This window comes from Hirundo rustica, chromosome 5 (genome assembly GCF_015227805.2).
Source record: "Hirundo rustica isolate bHirRus1 chromosome 5, bHirRus1.pri.v3, whole genome shotgun sequence".
NCBI lineage: Eukaryota > Metazoa > Chordata > Aves > Passeriformes > Hirundinidae > Hirundo > Hirundo rustica.
In genome coordinates, this window is record NC_053454.1 from 41,783,476 (window position 1) to 41,802,711 (window position 19,236).

At 39.9% G+C, this 19,236-nt stretch overlaps 1 protein-coding gene across 1 annotated transcript in view; it reads left to right on the forward strand.

The window, feature by feature from the left end:
- The first annotated feature begins 2,457 nt into the window (after positions 1–2,457).
- The window catches only part of LOC120753305 (uncharacterized), a 58,000-nt gene continuing 41,221 nt past the window's right edge, over positions 2,458–19,236 (forward strand). Inside the window, exons 1-9 of the mRNA XM_040065390.1 lie at positions 2,458–2,623; positions 2,848–2,948; positions 3,295–3,364; positions 4,349–4,479; positions 6,161–6,249; positions 7,393–7,492; positions 8,818–8,861; positions 10,010–10,087; positions 18,677–18,873. Of these exons, the coding sequence (XP_039921324.1) occupies positions 2,458–2,623; positions 2,848–2,948; positions 3,295–3,364; positions 4,349–4,479; positions 6,161–6,249; positions 7,393–7,492; positions 8,818–8,861; positions 10,010–10,087; positions 18,677–18,873 (976 nt within the window). The remainder of the gene's footprint in view (positions 2,624–2,847; positions 2,949–3,294; positions 3,365–4,348; positions 4,480–6,160; positions 6,250–7,392; positions 7,493–8,817; positions 8,862–10,009; positions 10,088–18,676; positions 18,874–19,236) is intronic.

Below are 19,236 nucleotides of genomic sequence, written 5' to 3' on the forward strand. Positions count from 1 at the left end.
ATGGTAGTGAATAAATTAGTTTCTCAGAAAAACAGATGATTTTGCTGCAATCTCAATAAGCTTATTTAATAGTCTACTTATTTATGGACAAGTATAAGTTGAGTAAGAAACAAATTCGCTGTGGGAATCAACAAAATACAGGCTTTGATCCCTTTATCACTTCACTGCACCACTGCAAATAATAGAAACTATTCTAAATCCCTTCCTTGCTTTTTTGGGAGATCAGCTGATGGTTGTGTCAATATTAAATATATGTTGGATATTGATTGTCTCACACAGCTGTCAACATCCATATGCAAATTTGATAAAACTGTATTTAGGGTTCCATAAGGTTCTTGAAATGGTTTCTGACACAGCAAGATGCAGTCCTTCCCCCGAACCATGTGCAGTGGCTGTCAAAATCCATGCTATGAAATATACTTGAGAGAAGTTAAAAGAATAAAGCACCTTCTAGATTCCAAGACAGTTTCACCAACACTACAGATGTGCATGTGAATATTTATTTCTTAATCTAGATAAAATGCCCGGTTCTTCCGGAGAGAGGAAGAAATGCACAGAGGATGCTGGTGGCTGTTTTTGGGGCCAGGGATTGTTTTGCAGGCGAGGAGGGTGCGGACAGCGGTGAAACACAGCCACCTACCGGCCCCGGGTCCCTCAGAGGCCAGCTCTTCTCACGCCCAGAAGTTGAGTTTTGCAGAATGAAAACGTGGCCCAACCCATTCCAGTGGAACTCTTACTTACATCCATGGGTTATCAATGATTCTGTTTATCAGTGATTGGCATTTATTTTGGATGTGTTCAAGCACAGAAGGGAGGACTGCAGCACGTTGGGTAATAGTGTCTCAGCCAAGGCGAACGACACTTGAATTTCACCCCAGGACTTGAGATGATTGTACGGCTTGCAGAGGATTAGCTATGTTTCCTGCCATGCTGCAATATGTTGGCATCTGCAATGTATTCCGTATCAAAACACCCGTGGAAGACACTTTAAAATATATTTACAGAAAGCATCAGTCTTTATGTCTATACGGATAGCTATGTATTTTGTACCAGTGAGTGCTCTTTCTGAGTCTTGAAGTTGACTTGAAGGCGCTACAATAAATATATATTTAGGAAAAAGCTCTCTGGAGTCAACTATGCATACATTACCTGGTGGGATGTTTACTAGTTTATAGGGGCTCAAAACCTGCAAGTTTTCAACATAATAATGAAATGCTTTCATAGTGCAATAATAAAAATCTGTATTGGGAATCACATTTTCTTTCTTTAGAAAGAAAACCAAGACCTCTTTGGTTCTGCCTCTTTAATAGATTAGGACAGGAACTGTTCATCGCTCAGGCACTGAGAACATAAAATGGTGCCTTATAGCCCTTCTGTGCAATAGGAAAACATTGAACCTCCCTAAATAAAGAACCAAATTCTGAGATCACAGCATGATATTTCCTATCTTCTCTCAACAGCATTATTTCTGATCACAATTTGAAAATAATCTAACTGGAAGTCTTATCAACAATTTCCAGAACATGGAAAAAGCCATTTCAACAAGGCTACTTTCCACATCAGTAAAACCCCCTCTCATCATCATCGCACGCTTAGTAGTGTCAGTGTTACACCAAACCTTTTGTTTTTCATCACTCCTGCAAAGACTCCCGATTTTATTATTGTATCATTTGCAAGATATAATTCAAACCCACTTGGAACAGAAGTGTACTTGTTAAATAAGGCCAGTATGTTATTGTGTCGGGGTAGCACGTAGGACTCTGGTTCAGGCACGGTCCTCGTTCATGTCAGACACGGAGGACTCGCTCCGGAGCACCCGTACATGATCAGCCCTCCGTGGAGATGTCCAGAGACAGCCCTCCAGCTGAGACCTCCCGGACTGGGAAATCATTCCTCCTCATATGCGAGGGAATTTCCTGGCTGGGTGACATTTTCCTCACATCCACGAACTAGAAATTCAGCCCAGAAACCCTTTCTCTCAGCACAGAGAGGTGCACTCCCACACAGAAAGCCTTATTTTTTTAACAAACATATTTTATATTTAGGGGAGGAGGAAAAGGTTTCATTAGGATTCAACAACCGGACTATCTGGCACTCTTCTGACATTATCGCGAGCCTTATGACGGGGTGTCACTGCCGCGGTTTTGCCCCGACACACGGCCGCGCTCGCCAAGCCGCGGCCCCTCGGGGCTGCGACAGCCCCGCACCGCCGCCACCGAGCCGCGTCCGGCCTAGGGCCCGGAACACGCCTCGGGCTGGACGCATAGCGCCCTATGCGTACACCGACAGAGACAAGCTAAGCCGGCACAACTTCCAGCACTCTGCCCCGCGCACTAGGCGTTCATAAACTTTCGCCCGCCCCTTTTCCCAATCGCCTCAGCAAGCCCCAGCTCCTCCCCTGCCCTGTGTTAAGCGTCCTTAGCCGGGGCGGTGCCCACGGTGTCGGCCGCCGCCACCATGAGCTGCTCCGCGCTGCTGGCGCTCCGGGGGCCGCGGCTCCTGGGGGCCGCCGCCCGCCCGCCCTGCTGGAGCCGCCGGCGCAGCGCGGGCTGCGAGTCCCCGGCGGGCGGCGCGGTGCGCATCGGCTGCGCCTCGGGCTTCTGGGGGGACACGGCGGCTGCAGGTGGGCGGCAGGGAGACGCGGCGGGGGCCGGGGTACGGGGTCCGGGCGAGCCCGGCGGGAGACCACAGCGCCGTAGGCGACCCCGGCGCCGTAGGCGGCCCCGTTGCGCAAGCGGCCGCGGGCCGGGGCCGCCGCCGCACGCCCGGGCGGGGCGGGCCGGCACCGGGGGTAGGGGCGGGCAGGGGTGCCCCGTGCTGATGGTGCCTTCCTGCCTGCCCCGCCAGTGCCGCAGCTGCTGTACGGAGGGAAGCTGGATTTCCTTGTCTTCGATTACCTCTCCGAGATCACCATGTCGCTGCTGACAGCCGCCAAGGCCCGGTCTCCCGTAAGTAAAGCCGGTGTTCGGCCTCGGCGTGCTGGGCTTGGCGCAGGCGGGTGCTCTCCGGCCTTTCCGACCTCCCGAGCTCTCCTTCGGGAGAGGTGCTAATCGCACCTGAAGCGTGTTTAAGACATACCTGGTTCCGGGGACACGATTCCTTAAGTATACTTTCTACTCGCATGTATTTCTTTACATCTATTCCATTTCATATAACGAAAGCGTTCGTGTTATTTCCCATCGTATTACCCAAACATTCTGAGAGGTAGTTGTTCTTCCTTGTTTTCGTGTTAACCAAGGAAAGGGGTTGGAATGACCTACCTGTAAGAATGGTTACAGTTCTTAATTATTTCAGGTTTTAGGTTACACTCCGGATTTTGTCTCCACTGCCATGGCTCCCTATATAAAAGATATTCACAGGAAAGGTATGCTACTCTTTGCATGAGTTTGTACGTAAATTCAGTGCACCTGCTTATGATGGCAGGCTGACAGAGTTGGGGCTGTGCAGTCTGGAGAAGAGAAGGCTCTGGGAAGGTCTTACAGCATTTCCAGTACCTAAAGGGGGCTTGCAAGAGAGCTGGACTTTTTACAGGGATGTATAGTGATAGAAGAAGGGGGAATGGCCATAACCTGGGGTTAATTTAGATTGGATGTGAGGAAGAAATTCTTTACTATGAGGGTGGTGATGCACTGGAACAGATTGTCAAGAGAAGTTGTGAATGCCCCATCCCTGGAAGTGTTCAAGGCCAGGATGGATGGAACCCTGAATAGCCTTGCCCAGAGCAGGGGACTTGGAACTAGGTGATCTCTAAGGTCCTTTTAATCCAAACCATTCTGGGATTCTGTGAAAAATCCCATTGTAATTGATGTAGGGTACAGGACTGAGGGTGAAATTTGGTTTATTTAAGATACTTGTTATAATTCTAAATAGATAGGTGTATTTCCATGTATGGCTTACTATAGCTTTAATTTGTGAATGGCACATTGCTTTACAGATCTTTTTAAAAATGTGAGAGCTAGATGTTTTCAAGGTAATATAAGTGTTTCAAAATTCCCACATAGTTCCACAACGTTACTTTCCACTCAGTCATTTTTTGTTCCTATTAGTAAAGCTTTGCAGTGTCTACTACTGTTCCTGTTGGAGATGTTTGATGCCGTCTGCCTCGTTGTGTGTGTCTTTCTGGTCACTTTCTCCTTCCATTCATAAAGGATAGATGGGAAGTATCTATAGCAGTTATTTTTCTCTAAGCAATTTTGTATTGGCTTATTCTGATCCTTTCATAGGTTAAATGTGGTTCTCTGTTACCTTGCGAAGATGATGCCTTGCTTGTGTTTCTGCACACTTTTTAAAGTACAGGTGATTGATTATTGATGCTGTTGAACTTTATTTGCCTTTTTTTTCCTATTAGGTGTTCGTGTCATCAGTAATGCTGGTGGAGTTAATCCACTTGCTTGTGCAGCTGCCCTTCAGGAGGTGGCAAAAAAAGAAGATGTTGATTTGAAAATAGTTGTTGTTGCTGGAGATGATCTGATGAGTGAGGTATTTCACTTTGTTTTAAGCCTTAGTAGCACGAGTCTGTGTAGCATGAAAATGGCATTGACTGTCCCATATGAACTTTGTGTGTTTTTATGCAGTAGTCTTTGGCTATCAGAAGGGTTATTCTTCATTATCTTTTCATTTTTTTAAAATGCATAAATAAAATTCTTGGCACATCTGGTGTTTGATATGTAGTGGGGGTGAATTTTATAAGCTTGTGGATCTTCTGTTTAGCTTTTTGAAGCAAAATGTGAATCTGCTGTAAGCTCTGACTGCTCTTTAGGAGAAGCTCTGACATGCTGTTACTTACTGCTTCTGTCTAAACTAGATGATCATGCATGTTAATTCTTAATATGGTGTAGCTACCACAAAATCAAATGTTTATCCTTTCTAGCTTTTAGTGGTTTACAGGCATTCTCTGATGTTACTTTGTTTATGGATAGCTGGTTTTATGGTTTTAAGTAATTAGTTTACAGCTGGTAAGGTAATGTTAAGTGAGAGGATTGAAGTTTAAATATAAAAAAAAAAGGTAAATATTAAATGCATGGGCTCTTTTTTTTTTTTTACTTAAAGAATTACACTTTATCTATGAAATCTGCATAAAATGTTGGCCATACCTGAAAAGCTACTGGGAAAAGAGTTTATACACAACAGTAGTTAAGAGAGGAGAGGTTTGCACTGTGATTAAATCTCTGCCTGTAACTTGGAAAATTATTTATCTACAGAGGATGTGTTACTCCTCGCATACTTTTGAATGTGGAAGATTGTCAAGTAAGATTCTTTGTTTGCAAGTTATGTGGGGTGCTTGGACTTCATTTTAAGAAACTTCTGTCCTACCGAAATTACTTTAGTGTCTGTGGGCCAGAATTTAATTACTGGTGCAGCAGTAAAGTTGCTATTTGAGTTTGTTACGGACATGTCTGACCTGAACTGCAGTGTTTTCTATGCTGTTGTCGGTACCTACCTTGCAGGAACTAAAAAGGCACAGCTTTTATGGTCTACAGACGACTTCTACTGTTGATACATGAAACATGCTAAACGTTACTTGTGCTTTGGAGGATTTCAGTCATTACATAGAATACCAAATTAATTCAGAGTGGAAGTTTTGGGGTTTTTTTTCCTCACACTGCAGATCCCGCCTGTATTTACGGTTTACGTGGACGTTCTATCTATGGAGTCACTGTCCCCTCAATCCACTGGATTGCCAAACTGCCTAATTCATGGTCAAAAACACACTCTTTCCCCCCCTCCACCTACTTTCATGGAAACACAATTTATTCTAAGTACCATATTACTACAGGATTGGCCTTGTTCACTGGCTATGACACCATAGTAGATGTGGCAGATACATTTTGGTTTGTAGGGTTTGATTTATTTAGTCCTGCAGCAATTAAAGACAGTTTAAAGCCTAGGAAATACCCCAGTTCATTGTTGTTGATCATATATAAATGAACATTACATTCTTTAAAGACTGTGTTAATTTTTTACATGGTGGAAAAGTTGTGGTTAAAAGTGTATCTAAGGCTTTCAGCCATTCAACTGATTGGTATTGTTAAATACTTCTAATAATGGTACTTGGCTTAGAGTTGCTATGAAGTGGCTCTGTTGTTTGATACTAATGAGAGGCTTACAGTAGAAGCTTCAAAATACTCATCGCTTGGGTGTTCTGCTTGTTTTCTAACAGAAAGACAACTTAAAAAGCGCTGGTATCACCGATTTAGGAAGTGGCAAACAATTTCCAGAGAATGTTCACAGCATGAATGTATATCTTGGGTGAGTTATTTTAGCAAGTTGTATTTATTATGAACAACTGAATTTAACACATTGAATACAGGAATTTGTTTTGCTTTGCAGTTAGAATCACTTAGTATATGAGGTTCACCTTCGCATTATTCAGGCAAACAGCAAAAAAAAATTGTTTGTAACTTGTAAATAAGTTTTAGTTATAACCTTGTAAGTTGTGACTCCTTAGCAGTACACCAACTGTGAATCATCTGTTTTAACGTCTAGCCAAAACAGTGTTAGTTTAATTACAACAATTGCAAAAATGCTTTTTCGTATACTGAGTATTCTGTTGCAGAATGGAGTCGTTTACAGTGTTGTCACTAGAGAAGTACAAGGAAGGAATTCAAGTACTGGGATGTAGTCAGAGTGCTGTAGGAGATTCCATTACGTTGTGCTGAACTCTGTGTCAGGCTTTGTACTCTTGAAATTTTGGAAACCAGTTTTTCTGGGTGGTCACTTGTTCTGAAAGATCTCCCTTCCCTCCTTTATGATACTTAGGGTTTCCATAAATCTCTAAATGCAGTTGTTCTAGCTACCTCTCTGTGAAGTCACATTTTTGTTGACACCATCCACTTCAGATGAATCAATGCTAATCAGGTCTAGTAAAGAGGAGGGACTGAGAAATGAGACAATGGTCACATGCATCTCTTCCAGTTGATAATCCTGGTGATCCTCTTTTTGCACAGTGCTCTGCAAGCTGGATGATATTGCAAGTTTTTAAATCACTTAGGTAATTGACCTGAAAGGTTTAAAATTGGAGGGCTAAGTCATCAGGCTTTATTCATGAAGAATGTTCATCTTAATATACTCATCTACAAATTAAATGGTTAGTGAATCTTTGGAAAACACTCTTTTCTGTAGTTGATGATGGAAGTGTCCCTCTCTGCACTTCAGTCAAGAAAGTTTAAGAGAAATGTTTCAGTTATGTAATTTATGTACCTGAATTTAGTAGTGCCCTGGTGACTGCTCTTCAAAATACTCTTGATGTACGTACCTAACGACAAGTTGGCTTTTTAAAGTATATTTTATTGATTTCCTAGGCAATTTTTAAGTGATTCTTAACCTGTATGTGTCAGGGAAATGATGCATTAAAAGATGAAAGTACTTACTGCTGTGTTTTGTCATTTTTAGTGCAAGACCGATAAGCAGAGCTCTAGACCTTGGAGCTGATATTGTTGTGACAGGCAGATGTGTTGACAGCGGGATTGTATTAGGACCACTCATTCATTCTGTAAGTACAAGTAAATTTCCAAATAATAATGAATATATGTGAGTCAATATTCAGCAGTCATTGTCAGACAGTTTTTGTTCTTTATGAAAATGTAGATGCTAAATTAAAAATAATGAGCATCTATATTTTTTTTTTCTTACATGCGTGAAAAGCTGTCAGCTTCCACTTCTCCTAAACTGATAGCAGGGATATTTGTTAACTTGTATACCATTAAGCTGGAAAGCACAGGTGATGTTTAGGAAGCCTTAGGGTCTTTCACCAGTATCACTCTTACCAATATTTTGGTTTTTTTTCCCCTTGCAAAATTTGGTGTGCAAGTGTATCTTTCTTCACCAGAAGGTGTTGATAGTAGAGCTCACTCTGGTTGGGGGGTAGCATGTGAGGTGGGTTAAAACACTGGGATTTTTTTCTTCAGTGGGTAAGTGGTTTTGTTTAGAGTAGTGATGTTTCAGTGCAGCATTTCTGAAATTCCTTGGAATTCGAAAGATTATATGAGCATGGTGTGTAGTTTTCTGAAGTATTTTTAATAAGTTTTCATTTTGTGAATGATCACACGTGATGAAATATAGAAGCTTTCTTTTGGTGCATAATAAAAAAAAATAGGAGGGTATGCATCTCTTTAAAAAGATGGCTTTGAGACATCATACTCTTTTGACCTCATGCATGTCAGATATTGCCTAATTAATTTTCCATTTGTAATTTCCATTATGACTTCTTATTTTTATTCGTAGTTCTTTAAATTCTCAAAATAACTGTCGTGTATTACCTACTCCAGAGAGACCTTATTTAATTATTTAGGAAAGGTGAAGACTTCTGCAAAGTGCTAAATAAGAAGCAATTACTGTATTGCTTGCAGGTTGAACTCAGGGGAAAGATTCTAATTAAAATTTCCAGTTAAACAGATGGCATACTTCCAGTTTTTGTGGGTGACTAGTAGTACTTAAGGAACTGATAATTTTCAAAAGTTGAAGATACATAGTGGTTTGTCCAGGTGACACAAGACAGGTACTATACTTTTAAACCTGTAGGTTGTGCAGCTTTTAAGTAATATGGATGTTGCACTTACAGTTTTTTTGAACAAGTCATGACTCTCAGAGTTTAGCTAAATTTGTTGGGGTGTATCAATAGAAGGAAAACTGAAATGTGTCAGAGTTTTTTTGCTAATTTGCTGTAGAGGAACTCAAATCCATGTATAGTGCCTGCCATTTATTGTTAGTTAGATTTAAAATTATCCAATGCATTGTTATTCAAAGCAAAGATCATACTGTGTGCATTTTTTTCTATGAAACTTCTGTGTGTTTAAAATATTTATGTTTTTCTTCTAGTTTGGCTGGAATAGGGATGACTATGACTTGCTAGCTGCAGGAAGGTAAATGATACAAGAAGAAATGGAGTAAATCTGTATTTCAAATTATAATGTCAAGATACTTTTTCAGTACATGCTAATTTTTTGTATTATCATTACATTAATTTATTTTCATGTTTTTGTTAGGTTTTGACTTCTTTTTCAAGGCTCATTTACTACTCTCACTTGGAATTGAAATTACAGAAACTTCATTCTGGAACCAGCTTAAAATAAGGAAAGGAGGGAAGGGCTGAAAGATTTTATCTAACAGCTTAACTTTCTCTTGCTGTTCATTTTGGGTTGAGAGTTGAAATCTTACTGTATAGTCCGCTGCTTCCCATGTTTTTCTGTTTGGCTGCCACTGTTGATAGTTGGGGTGGTCGCAGGTTTTACTCTGAAAGATGCACAAAAGCAGGTTGGTCACAAGGCAGTGTCCTGCTCTGGTTTTGTTGAAGCTCAGTGTCAGTACTCCCATTTACAAATCCTTATTGTAGTCCTAAGGTTAGGAGTCTGATTCGGAAGCAGGTAGAATTATGCCACCTAATTTGACATTGTGCACCATGTATCTGAATTGAGGTCCTCATAAAAGAGTGAGTACTTAAGATAGCCTGAGCACACTCTTGTGTTAGTGTTCTTGAACCTCTGCTTGAGAAAAAATGTGGAGAGAAATTCACTCAGGCTCCGCTGAGTTGGGGATGATAGAGATTAAGATTTTCCCCATAATTCTGTTGAATATATATGGACTATCACAATCAAAATTTGAAAATAGTAATACATAATCGTAATACATTGTGTCCTTCACACTGGAGGTGAGATATTCTATCTCTTCATTTAAAAATGGTCTTTTTCTATTAGTTACACACAGTGCAGACTGCTGAAATACTGAATTTAGATCAAGATTTTTAATGTCTAAGGAGGCTTGGTTTTAGGTGTGAGGTAGTCTTCTAGGTATTCACTTTTTGTAGGAAAACTCATTTTGTAAAAGTTAGTCTTTTAACCGCTCATCTTTTAGGATCCCTTGTTATGCTTAATGTATAATTCATAATTGTATTAGATACTTGTGGAGGAAAATAACATGTTTTGTTATTTAGCTCTTTCCGTTGTATTTTAAAGCTGGATTTCTGAAAATTGATTTTGCATTATACTTACTTACTTTAATGCCATCTTTCCAGTCTTGCAGGTCATCTCATTGAGTGTGGTGCTCAGTGTACAGGTGGAATATTCACTGATTGGCACACAGTACCAGACTGGTAGGTAAACTTGATACCAGCATGCATGTTTATAGTGGACCAAAGTTGAGGTTTTCTGCTTCCATCTGTGCTGTGAAATGTGCTTCTGCCTTTCCCTTTTTGTGGACATAATATGTGCCTCTTGGTATTTTTCCCCCTCAGTGTTACTTTTCTACCAGTTCTGTTTTCCCTTTTGAAATTTTCCTTTTTGGTCTTTTGTTAAGTTCAGCAGATTTTGGAAAAAAAAAAAATTAGCTCTTTGATTTTTTTTTTTTTCCCCCTTCTAAACTATTTTTTTTTTCCTGTTTCCTTCAGTATCTTCTGCTTTTTGAAAAGATTTATTATTAGCTTTCAGGTATGATTGTATTGGAGAGGACAATATTGATATTTTGGATGCTATTACAATAGTCTTCAGTTAGATCAGAGATACTTGGTGGTCAGTCAAAAATTTTACATAATTTGCTTTGGTAGGGATCAATATATGCTGTAGTTTTGTCCTGCTGAACACAAATGTGTTTGATGGTCAGACCTTCCAAAAAGTTCTGTGTACCTTGTGTTCAGGGCTCTTGAATTAGAGTTACATGTAGTGTGTGGTTCTGCCTGCTGAGGGAGCCTGCTTTTTACCAACCTGTTTTTCAGAGTAGTTTAAAAGTAGTTGGGGAAGAGTTTTTTTTTTTTTTTTTTTCTTTGCATAGTTCTGGCTGAAGTTTCTTGGGATGGGAGGGAGGAATCTTGTCCTGTGCTGCATAATGAGAAAGGCAGCTCTTCATTTATGTGATGGAGGAAAGGGCTGAAGAGCAGCAGGGAGATGCAGGAGAGAGGAGCGCTTTAATACAGAGTGTTCCTGCTCCCCAGCTGACTGTGGCCCAGGTGGAGGAACCAGCAGGACTGTGCCCTGCTGTCTGAAGAGCCACAGGGATGCTTGGATTTTTTCTTCTTGTATTGACTGCTCCTGATTCAGAGTGCAGTGCTAAAAGATGTGTGCTACTTTTCTGGGTCCTGAGCACTGATGATGAAAGGTATGTACATAAGGCATTGGAACAAACAGGATGGGATGTTTTCTTCTCACTTACTGGAAGGCTACTGAACAAACTGCACTCACTCTTCACTGTTGTATTCCATGGGAAATCAAAAGAGTGAGTCTGTAGTAACAAGTCACTCTGTTTCGTTTGGAAATTTATAATTTCTATTCTCATGTCTCTCCCAATAATTTAATTGTGCTGTATCATGAAACTTCTTAAAATCTTCTGTAACTGTGACTCCGGAAGACCTTGCTTTATTACAAGAATTAAAGCGGAAAAAACAGAATACTAATTTTCTTATTAAAATGTTTGATAGGTCTTTGTTTTTAAGGATTTTTCTGTGAGGAGTGTCAATCTGGCTTTAAAAAAAGAAAGGAAGCCTGAATATATTAAGTTGTGAGCTTTGGAGTGGGAAGAGTTTGTTTTACAGATGGGTTTATGTTCACCAATATGCATATCTAATAGTTTTGTTTCTGTAAAATCACAGAACTTTGTCTAAAGTCGTAGTAGACTTCTGGCTTAGAGGTCACAGGGGCTTGGTTGAATCTCTGTTAAAGAACACAGGGGTTTAACACCTGATACTGCTGTGTTACCCTGTCCCTGTTGATATGTGTACATACCCTGAAACCATACATGACTGTATTTTTGCTAATATAACAGTTATTTATTTACCTTCAGTTTAACTCTGCTAAAGAATTGGTCATGGTGCCTTAAAACTAGTCAGTTTGTTTGCAAATTTTGGTTCTTAGACATGTAATTGATGGAGTTCTTAAAATAATTTGACACATCAGCCTGTATGATAAGCTGCTAAAACAAGTCAAAACCAGAATAATGTGCGAGCTTTGATTTTAAGTTTTGAGATGTAGAGTGGAGATCCACTTCACTAACTGAAGTGAAATTGTGATCCAGCACATCCATTTAGGATATGGGTAGAAGGAAAGCAGGGAGATGATTAATTTGGTACGTTTTGGTTTCCTGATAAATAGTTGTTTGCTATATATTTAGGCCCAAAGCATGGAGAGCAAATACTATGAAAGCTCTTTGGATGCAGAAAAATGTGTTTTCCATTTAATAGTTTAGTGGTAACCGGTTTTCTCCTTAGTTTAAAGAAACTTGGTGGCATGGGGTTTTCGTAGTTTAGACAGTCTGAATCTGTTTTCAATGTATGCAGATAATGCATTCGTAATAATGCACAATGATAACATTGTACCTCAGTCTCAGTAGTGACCAAAACATGCCATACCTGCAGCCACTAACACTAGCTATATTGCAAATAGGTCAACAGAGCTCTGACAGAGCTTGCAGAAGTTACTTGACTGTTTCTATTAATGATTTCTCCCCAGTTTAGGAAAAACTACATTTTAGCAGTTGCCTGAAAATAAGTGCATAATTTAGACCTCAATAAACCATTGTATCTTTGGTACTTAATGTTAAATCTAAATCAACCCAACTAAATCAGTAAATAGGAGGGGGAAGAAGCCAAGTTAAATCTGTGTTTATCATTAATGTGCCTTTCACACACAAGTTTCCCGCTCCATTTGTGCAGCCAAGAGCAGAAAACCTGTCCCTTGCACTTACTAATGTCTGGTAACTGAACGCTGGAGGGCAGCCTCTCTCCTCCTCACACCATACTGTAGAGGGTGAGCTTCCTTAGCCTTAGACTGGGGTCATGTTTCTGATTGACTTTGGGATTTTTTTCCTCCCCAAGAACAGTAGTCCATGTGGCTCTTCTGTCTAAGAAGGACTGATGGGTATGATTTTTTTCTATTTTGTAAACAAAACGCAAAGAATTTGCTACATTTCAGGTTTATGAATCTTATCTGTCTATTGTTTATGCATAAGCGAAAAGAATTAACTCTGTAAACAAGAGTACTTTAGTTAATCTAAATGAAGCCAGGCAAGTTAGAGCTTACATTCCGTGCATATACTATCATGTCTCAGTGAGTATTGAGGGACTGGGTTGAATCCACTTCATATATCCAACAGAGTTTAGTTGGTGGATTTTTGGTGTTTTGTGGGGGGTGGTTGCTTGTTTTTAATTTTCGTGAAATGTTTGATGCAAGTACTTCTGGGAACTCAATTCCACAGCAAAAGGGTGCTTTAAGTCTCAGTAACATTTGTGTGTGGGTATATTGTGGCTATTTAATGGTTAATTATTAAAACCGAAGCTATTCTTTAATTTTCTTTGTTGTCTCGTTAAAGTAAGTTTTTAATGTAAAACAAGTGAAGTGCATGTTCCACCTTGTGACTCTCCAAGTTACTTCAGCTGATAGGAGCCAAACTTACTTGCTTTCTGTGTGTTGACCTAAGGCACTGGGATTTGTGCTGAGTGTATCTCCTTAATGCATTTGACTTAAAGGTGGGAATCTTGAAGCTGTAAGGTTTTGTCCAGTTTTCGTGACGACAGAGAGGCAGGTAGAGGGGATAGGTGCTGTTTATTTTCCCAGTGAGAAGGTGGCTGCTTGACTCTTCTTGTTTAGCAGAGAAAGTACAAGAAACCATTACTTCATTGCCTGCAGAAGAGTGATGTGTGTTCTTAAATGCTCATTTTAAGTTAATGTTATCAAAAAAAGGCGCTCCTTTTCTCTTAATTGAGTAGTGATACAAGTCAGCAGATGGTCAGCGGAAGTGATAAGACATCAGTGTTCCCTGCCCTGTTTGATGTCTATTTCACAGCTTCCAGTGGGAAATTCATGCTATGTGTGAAAATGAACTGTATTTCCAGAACTACATTGATAATTCGCAACTCTCAATTTCTTTGGTTCCCAGACATTACTGTTTCTTGCTGTTATTTAGTGTCAGTGGGTGATAGTACATTGTTTTGTTTTGTTTTGAAATGCAGGAGAGAATAAACTAAGGCTGATCAGTAGAGTAATCATTTTGAGGAGATGATAACACTGACATTTTGCCCTAAGCCAAGAGTGTACAATGATTGAGACTGCATAATCCTCTGGCCTAGGATGACCAAAAGGGTAAGTCAATAGCTGTAGTCTCTTAAGGGCTGGATCCAGATTTCTTCATTTGGGACTAGAACAAAATCCAGCATGCAAGTCCCATTCAGCAGTGGGGAATGTTTTTTTCTCTCTAGCACTATCTATTCCAGGCAGCTGGTCTGTTTAGCCTGAAATTGTCTGGCCATTAGAAGTACATTAGAGGTACAAGACATAGTCTGAATTGCCCTAGTCAGAGGGGATGAGTGATGCAGTCAGCAAGTCTTGCCTAAAGCAGAATTGCACGTTAGGGAACATTTTGGTACCGACATATAAAGAGATGGTTATGCCTTTACTTTATAAGTTTCTGCTGATCTTGCCTGATGTATTATCAGTTTTGAACCTGTCATCAAAACACTGCTACAAGTGATAGAAGCTTCTGCTTTTTGCCTGGTAGCATTCTGGTTAAAATACATACCTAAGGAGTTGTGGAGCTTGGCTCAGAGCCCTCCTTGGTGTGACATTCACCGAGTCACGTCCCAGGAAGCTGCATTAGCTGTAAAGCTATAAGTTCATACCACAGCTTACTTGGATCCTGAGTCACTTCCAGGTCAAATGCATTGCTGTGGGGTTTTGTTTTCATTCTTGGAGCAACTTCCCCTGCAAGTAAATGTATCATGTTCACTTTCCCATCTTCTGTTGCCAGTAATTTTGATTGAGCAGTAGTGGCTAGAATGAAATACTTGAGGGAATTGACACTTTTGAGGGGAGAAATACGTGTTCTGTCTCAAGTAATGTCTCTTTCCCTGAGCCAAAGTACTGGTCATGGATTTTAGTTTTCTTGTAATGCAAATGGTGTAGGAATTATGGCAAAACAAGAAGGAAGTTTATCCTGATGGCTCCTCAGAGGCTTCTGAATAGTGTCCTAGAGTAGACAGGGAGGAGATCCCTGCTTAGCTCAGTTTATCACCTGTCACATGCCCGTAAGCTCTAACATCTCTGAGAGCCAAAGCTAAAGAAAAAACAACATTTTACGTGGAAAAAAATAATAATCGAAGAGTAAGTTGTTGGCAGGCAGAGAACTTGACAGGAGGCTCAGATTCTTGATTGCTATGAGTGTAGGTTGGAGGAGGTGGTGGCTTCAAGTTTTCTAACTTGGTTACTCCTTTGCTGTAGGTCTTCCAAAAGACCTGCTTTAACTCTTAGCTCCCATCTAGGCCCAGCTTGGAGGGTTTTTCTGAGTAGTAATCTTAGCTTGGTCTCATTCAGTGCTCTGGTTTATTAATGTGTATATTATGTATACATCTATAATATAGTTTAATATAGTTTATAGTTTAATATAGTTTAATATAGTTTAATATATTTACTTGCTAAGTAGCAAACATGCAACCTGAAATGGACCTTTTGGATTAAAGAACAGTAGTTGTCATCTCCCCTCGCAAACTGATGTGTCTTGTGTATTTTGACCCGGTGCTAAAAGAATTGCTTAAATATTTTAAAAACAGTATTGATACTTATGTCTAGTACTGTAGACGGGTACAATTCCCTTTGGAATTGTTTCCATTGCTTGCTGCTGCCTCATCCTGCGTAGGGATTTTGACACTAAACTGAAGCAATTCTTTTACTGTTGAAGGATGCCACTTAGGCACAGTACCTTTGGATGGCATGACTGTAGTTGCTTCTAAAGTTCATAGTTCTATTGTTACTCCCCTGCTGCACTATACAAAAGCACAGCTTGGCTATGGGTTGGCGTGTTCCCCACAGAGCAGATGTCATATGGTGTGTAGTCATTCAGCAGAACCTACAAGTGAATCAGGTGAAGAGTCACTATTTTAAAAGTGGAAGTGCTGGTCAAGGTGATGGTGTGACTATACTACCTGTGGTATACCTGAGCCAGGCAGCTACTGCTGCTAAAGAGCTTTTTATACCAGGTTTAAGTAGCTGTCATGTGACTGTATTGTAAGAGTGACACATCAGTTTGTTTTCAAGGTGAAAATTAGGTTTAAGTAATGCCTTTTAGCAATTTAGAAAATGTATTTTTGTCTTAAGCATGTGTGTGTTCGTATGTGTTATTACTGCTATCTGCTACAAGATAGTGCTGGGTATTTGTATTTTCCCAGTCATCTGGTTACAATACAGGTAGGATCCAGGGGCTTCTTACCCAGATCATTGCACCTCTAGGTTGTGAATTGTTAAAAAAGTGAGGGAAGGTTTCAGAGCTGCAATAACCTAGGGGAACACGTCTTCTGCAACTAACTGACCATACAGAAAAGTTCATTGGGTGGTGGTGTACTCTGAGGGAGGAACAATATTTGCCATATTTTGACTGTATTAGGGGGTGAAATTTCTCACTTTGTCTCACTGTTGTATTTGGGTTCTGTTTTTTAATGGTTTGGGAGTTTTGAGAGTGGAAGCTGGGCAAAATTAAGTTGAATTAATAATGTTAGTAGACTCAGTGGTTCAGAGCAGGAAGTTGAGTATCTACAGTTTACTTCTTTCAAAACAGAGATGGCTGGGGAGTACTCTTAAGAGTGACATGTGCTGATGACTGAGATCAGAGTGGGCTGCAGCAGGGACACTGGCTGTCAGTGCAGGGAGATGGACTGCTCTGGGTGATCTGTCTTCATGGGAGTGGTATCTCTTCTGAGTACGTGGTCTGAATAAGCTGCACTGAGCCTGCTAGCAGGGTGCTTGGTGCTGTTGCCTCAGGACAGATGATTGGTAGGGTCAAGCTCACAAACATGGCATTGAGAGGGCAAAAGCTGCTTGATTCTGGCCTTTTTCAGTCACTGATCCTGCTTTGTTACACTGGCCAAATCATGGTGTTTCCTCTGTGTATCTCCTTGCATCTAAAATTGGGATAATTACACTTTAGTCTGTTACTGTGGTGTTTTTCCTGTGTCACACTTTAAAATCTTGGATAGTACATATTTCCTACTACATCTTTTCTCTCCTCTTCCCCTCAACCCCCTCCCACCCCTCCAGAGTAGCCTGTAGATAAAATTTTTGATTCCATTCATTTCTTTGCATTCAGCAGTGCAAGCTTTTTTGTTTCTTATATCTCTTTAGTGGTGTAAATAATCTCAAAGACCAGTCAAATTAAGTATTTTTTTTACTGATTTGATGTGGGCTTTTCCAGGTGTCCACCAGCTACCATACTTTTCAAGTTTGTTTGCTATAAGTGTTAAAAGTTGCTGATCTCTAGTAACAGCTCTTGTGTCTTAATCCTTTTTTAAAATAATGGAGTTATGTTTGAATATTCTCAATGATAAGGAATCTGCTCAAACTCTCATGAACTTTTACAAGTGTCCCTTAAGAGTTCAGTGGTATTTTTGCTTACTTTCTTCCAGACTTTGTGGATTTATGTTATACAAACTCTGTTCACGTAGCCTTTGCTGATAACCAGTTCAGTTGTATGTTCAGCACATTGTTGCCACTACCACCCAAAAATAATTAAATTGAGGGACAGACTGGTTTTAGTTTGTATGAAAGACCTGAAGGTCATTGACTTTAATGAGCGTGGTAAAGTTCACCACCTTGCATTATTAGGACCTTTTTAGAACAGTTTAGCTTTTGCAAGAAACTATATCTCCTTAACTCCTCTTCTTGTGTTCATTTTATGTCTGTGGGACACTTGTACAAATTTCAGACTTTCTGTGAAGAGGGAAGGGAGCCAGGTAGCCTTTCTAGAAGAATCTTTGCTCTCTTATTTTCGTTCTCAGGTACTTCCAAAAAGTTTCGAGTTCTTAATTTTGATCAAATACTCTGTAAATAAATGAAAACCTTTTAGCTAGAAAAGCAGATGTCTGGATCTTGTCCACATAATCCTGAAAATTCAGCCTCTTTGCTGTAATGACCAGTATGTGTCTCTTACTATGAGTTGTTTGATCACTTTTTATTTTGCTTGTGAGAATGTGAGGAGGACGAAGTATATTTTAATTTGGGAACATGTCCATAACTTCACTGCTTTTCTTTTTGTTGTGCCTTACAATTTTCTGTTAGTTCTGTCCTCTGTGTGCTGAAGATCTTAACTTTCATATGCCTTTCTGTTTTCAGATTATGACTTCCCTGTTTATAATTTATTAACATGTGAACATTAACATATCCTTTGTAGGTGTGATTAGTCCTTTTTCTTCTTTGCTTCATCTCTGAGGTTCCCAGCACAGTTAGTTTTTCCTGCTTTGACTGCTTTTGTACAAATCCAGAGTGCAAGATGTATTTAGATGTCTTCACTGTCGTGCTCTGTCTGCTGCTGTGGCCGTATAGGACTAGAAGCAATCATCGTTTATTTTACTCCAAATTTACAACTTTAATGATAGTCCTCTAACTCTTTCAGCTTCTTTTTACTTAACTGTTCCTGTTAGGGTCCTTCTCCATTCTCTTCCCCACGTCCATGTTTGCAGATGGCATCTCTTGTTATAGCTGAGTTTCTTTGCCAGACAATAGACTACTAACAGATTTGTATTATTTCAGTTGAGCAGTTTGTTCAGGGCTTTTTTTTAATGTATGTCTCTGTAGAAACAACCAGATAAATCATAACTCTTGACAGGTTTTACTTAATTGGCCATTACTATAAAATTCTGGTGTGTTGTTATTACTTATTTTCACTTTTCCTTTGTATTTATAGGATTTTTTTCTTAATGTTTTTCACATTCTAGGCACAACATAGGCTTTCCTATTGTAGAATGTTCCTCTGAAGGAGACATTATTCTTTCCAAACCACCAGACACAGGGGGACTAATCTCTTTCGGCACTGTAGCTGAACAGTTGGTGTATGAATTGGGCAATCCTCAGCGTTATCTTTTACCAGATGTTACGTGTGACTTTTCCCAGGTTACCATCACCGAAATTCCAGGTTAGTCCTCTCTCATGTAAAGGTATCTGTGTCAAAGAAGTGTGTTACCAAACAAAAGCAGCTACTTTAATTTCCATGAGTCTCTGCATATTTTTTGTTAAATCAGGTCCTTAGAGTCATGCTGTATTAAAACAGTACTTTCAAGGACTTCTGCTAGAAATTTCTTTAGAAATTTTAAACACAGTCTTACTTATCTTGCTGGCTGACTAATTTATATTTTCGATCACTCCTTTTGCTTTACTTTTTAATGCATGCTTTGCACCTGTCAAGTCCTTAAACTTTGTATTCAGTGTGAACAACACTGAGGCAGCTTCCCTGTGATTTCAGTATTTTTTTAAACTGCAGCTAAATTCCTTTTCTCAA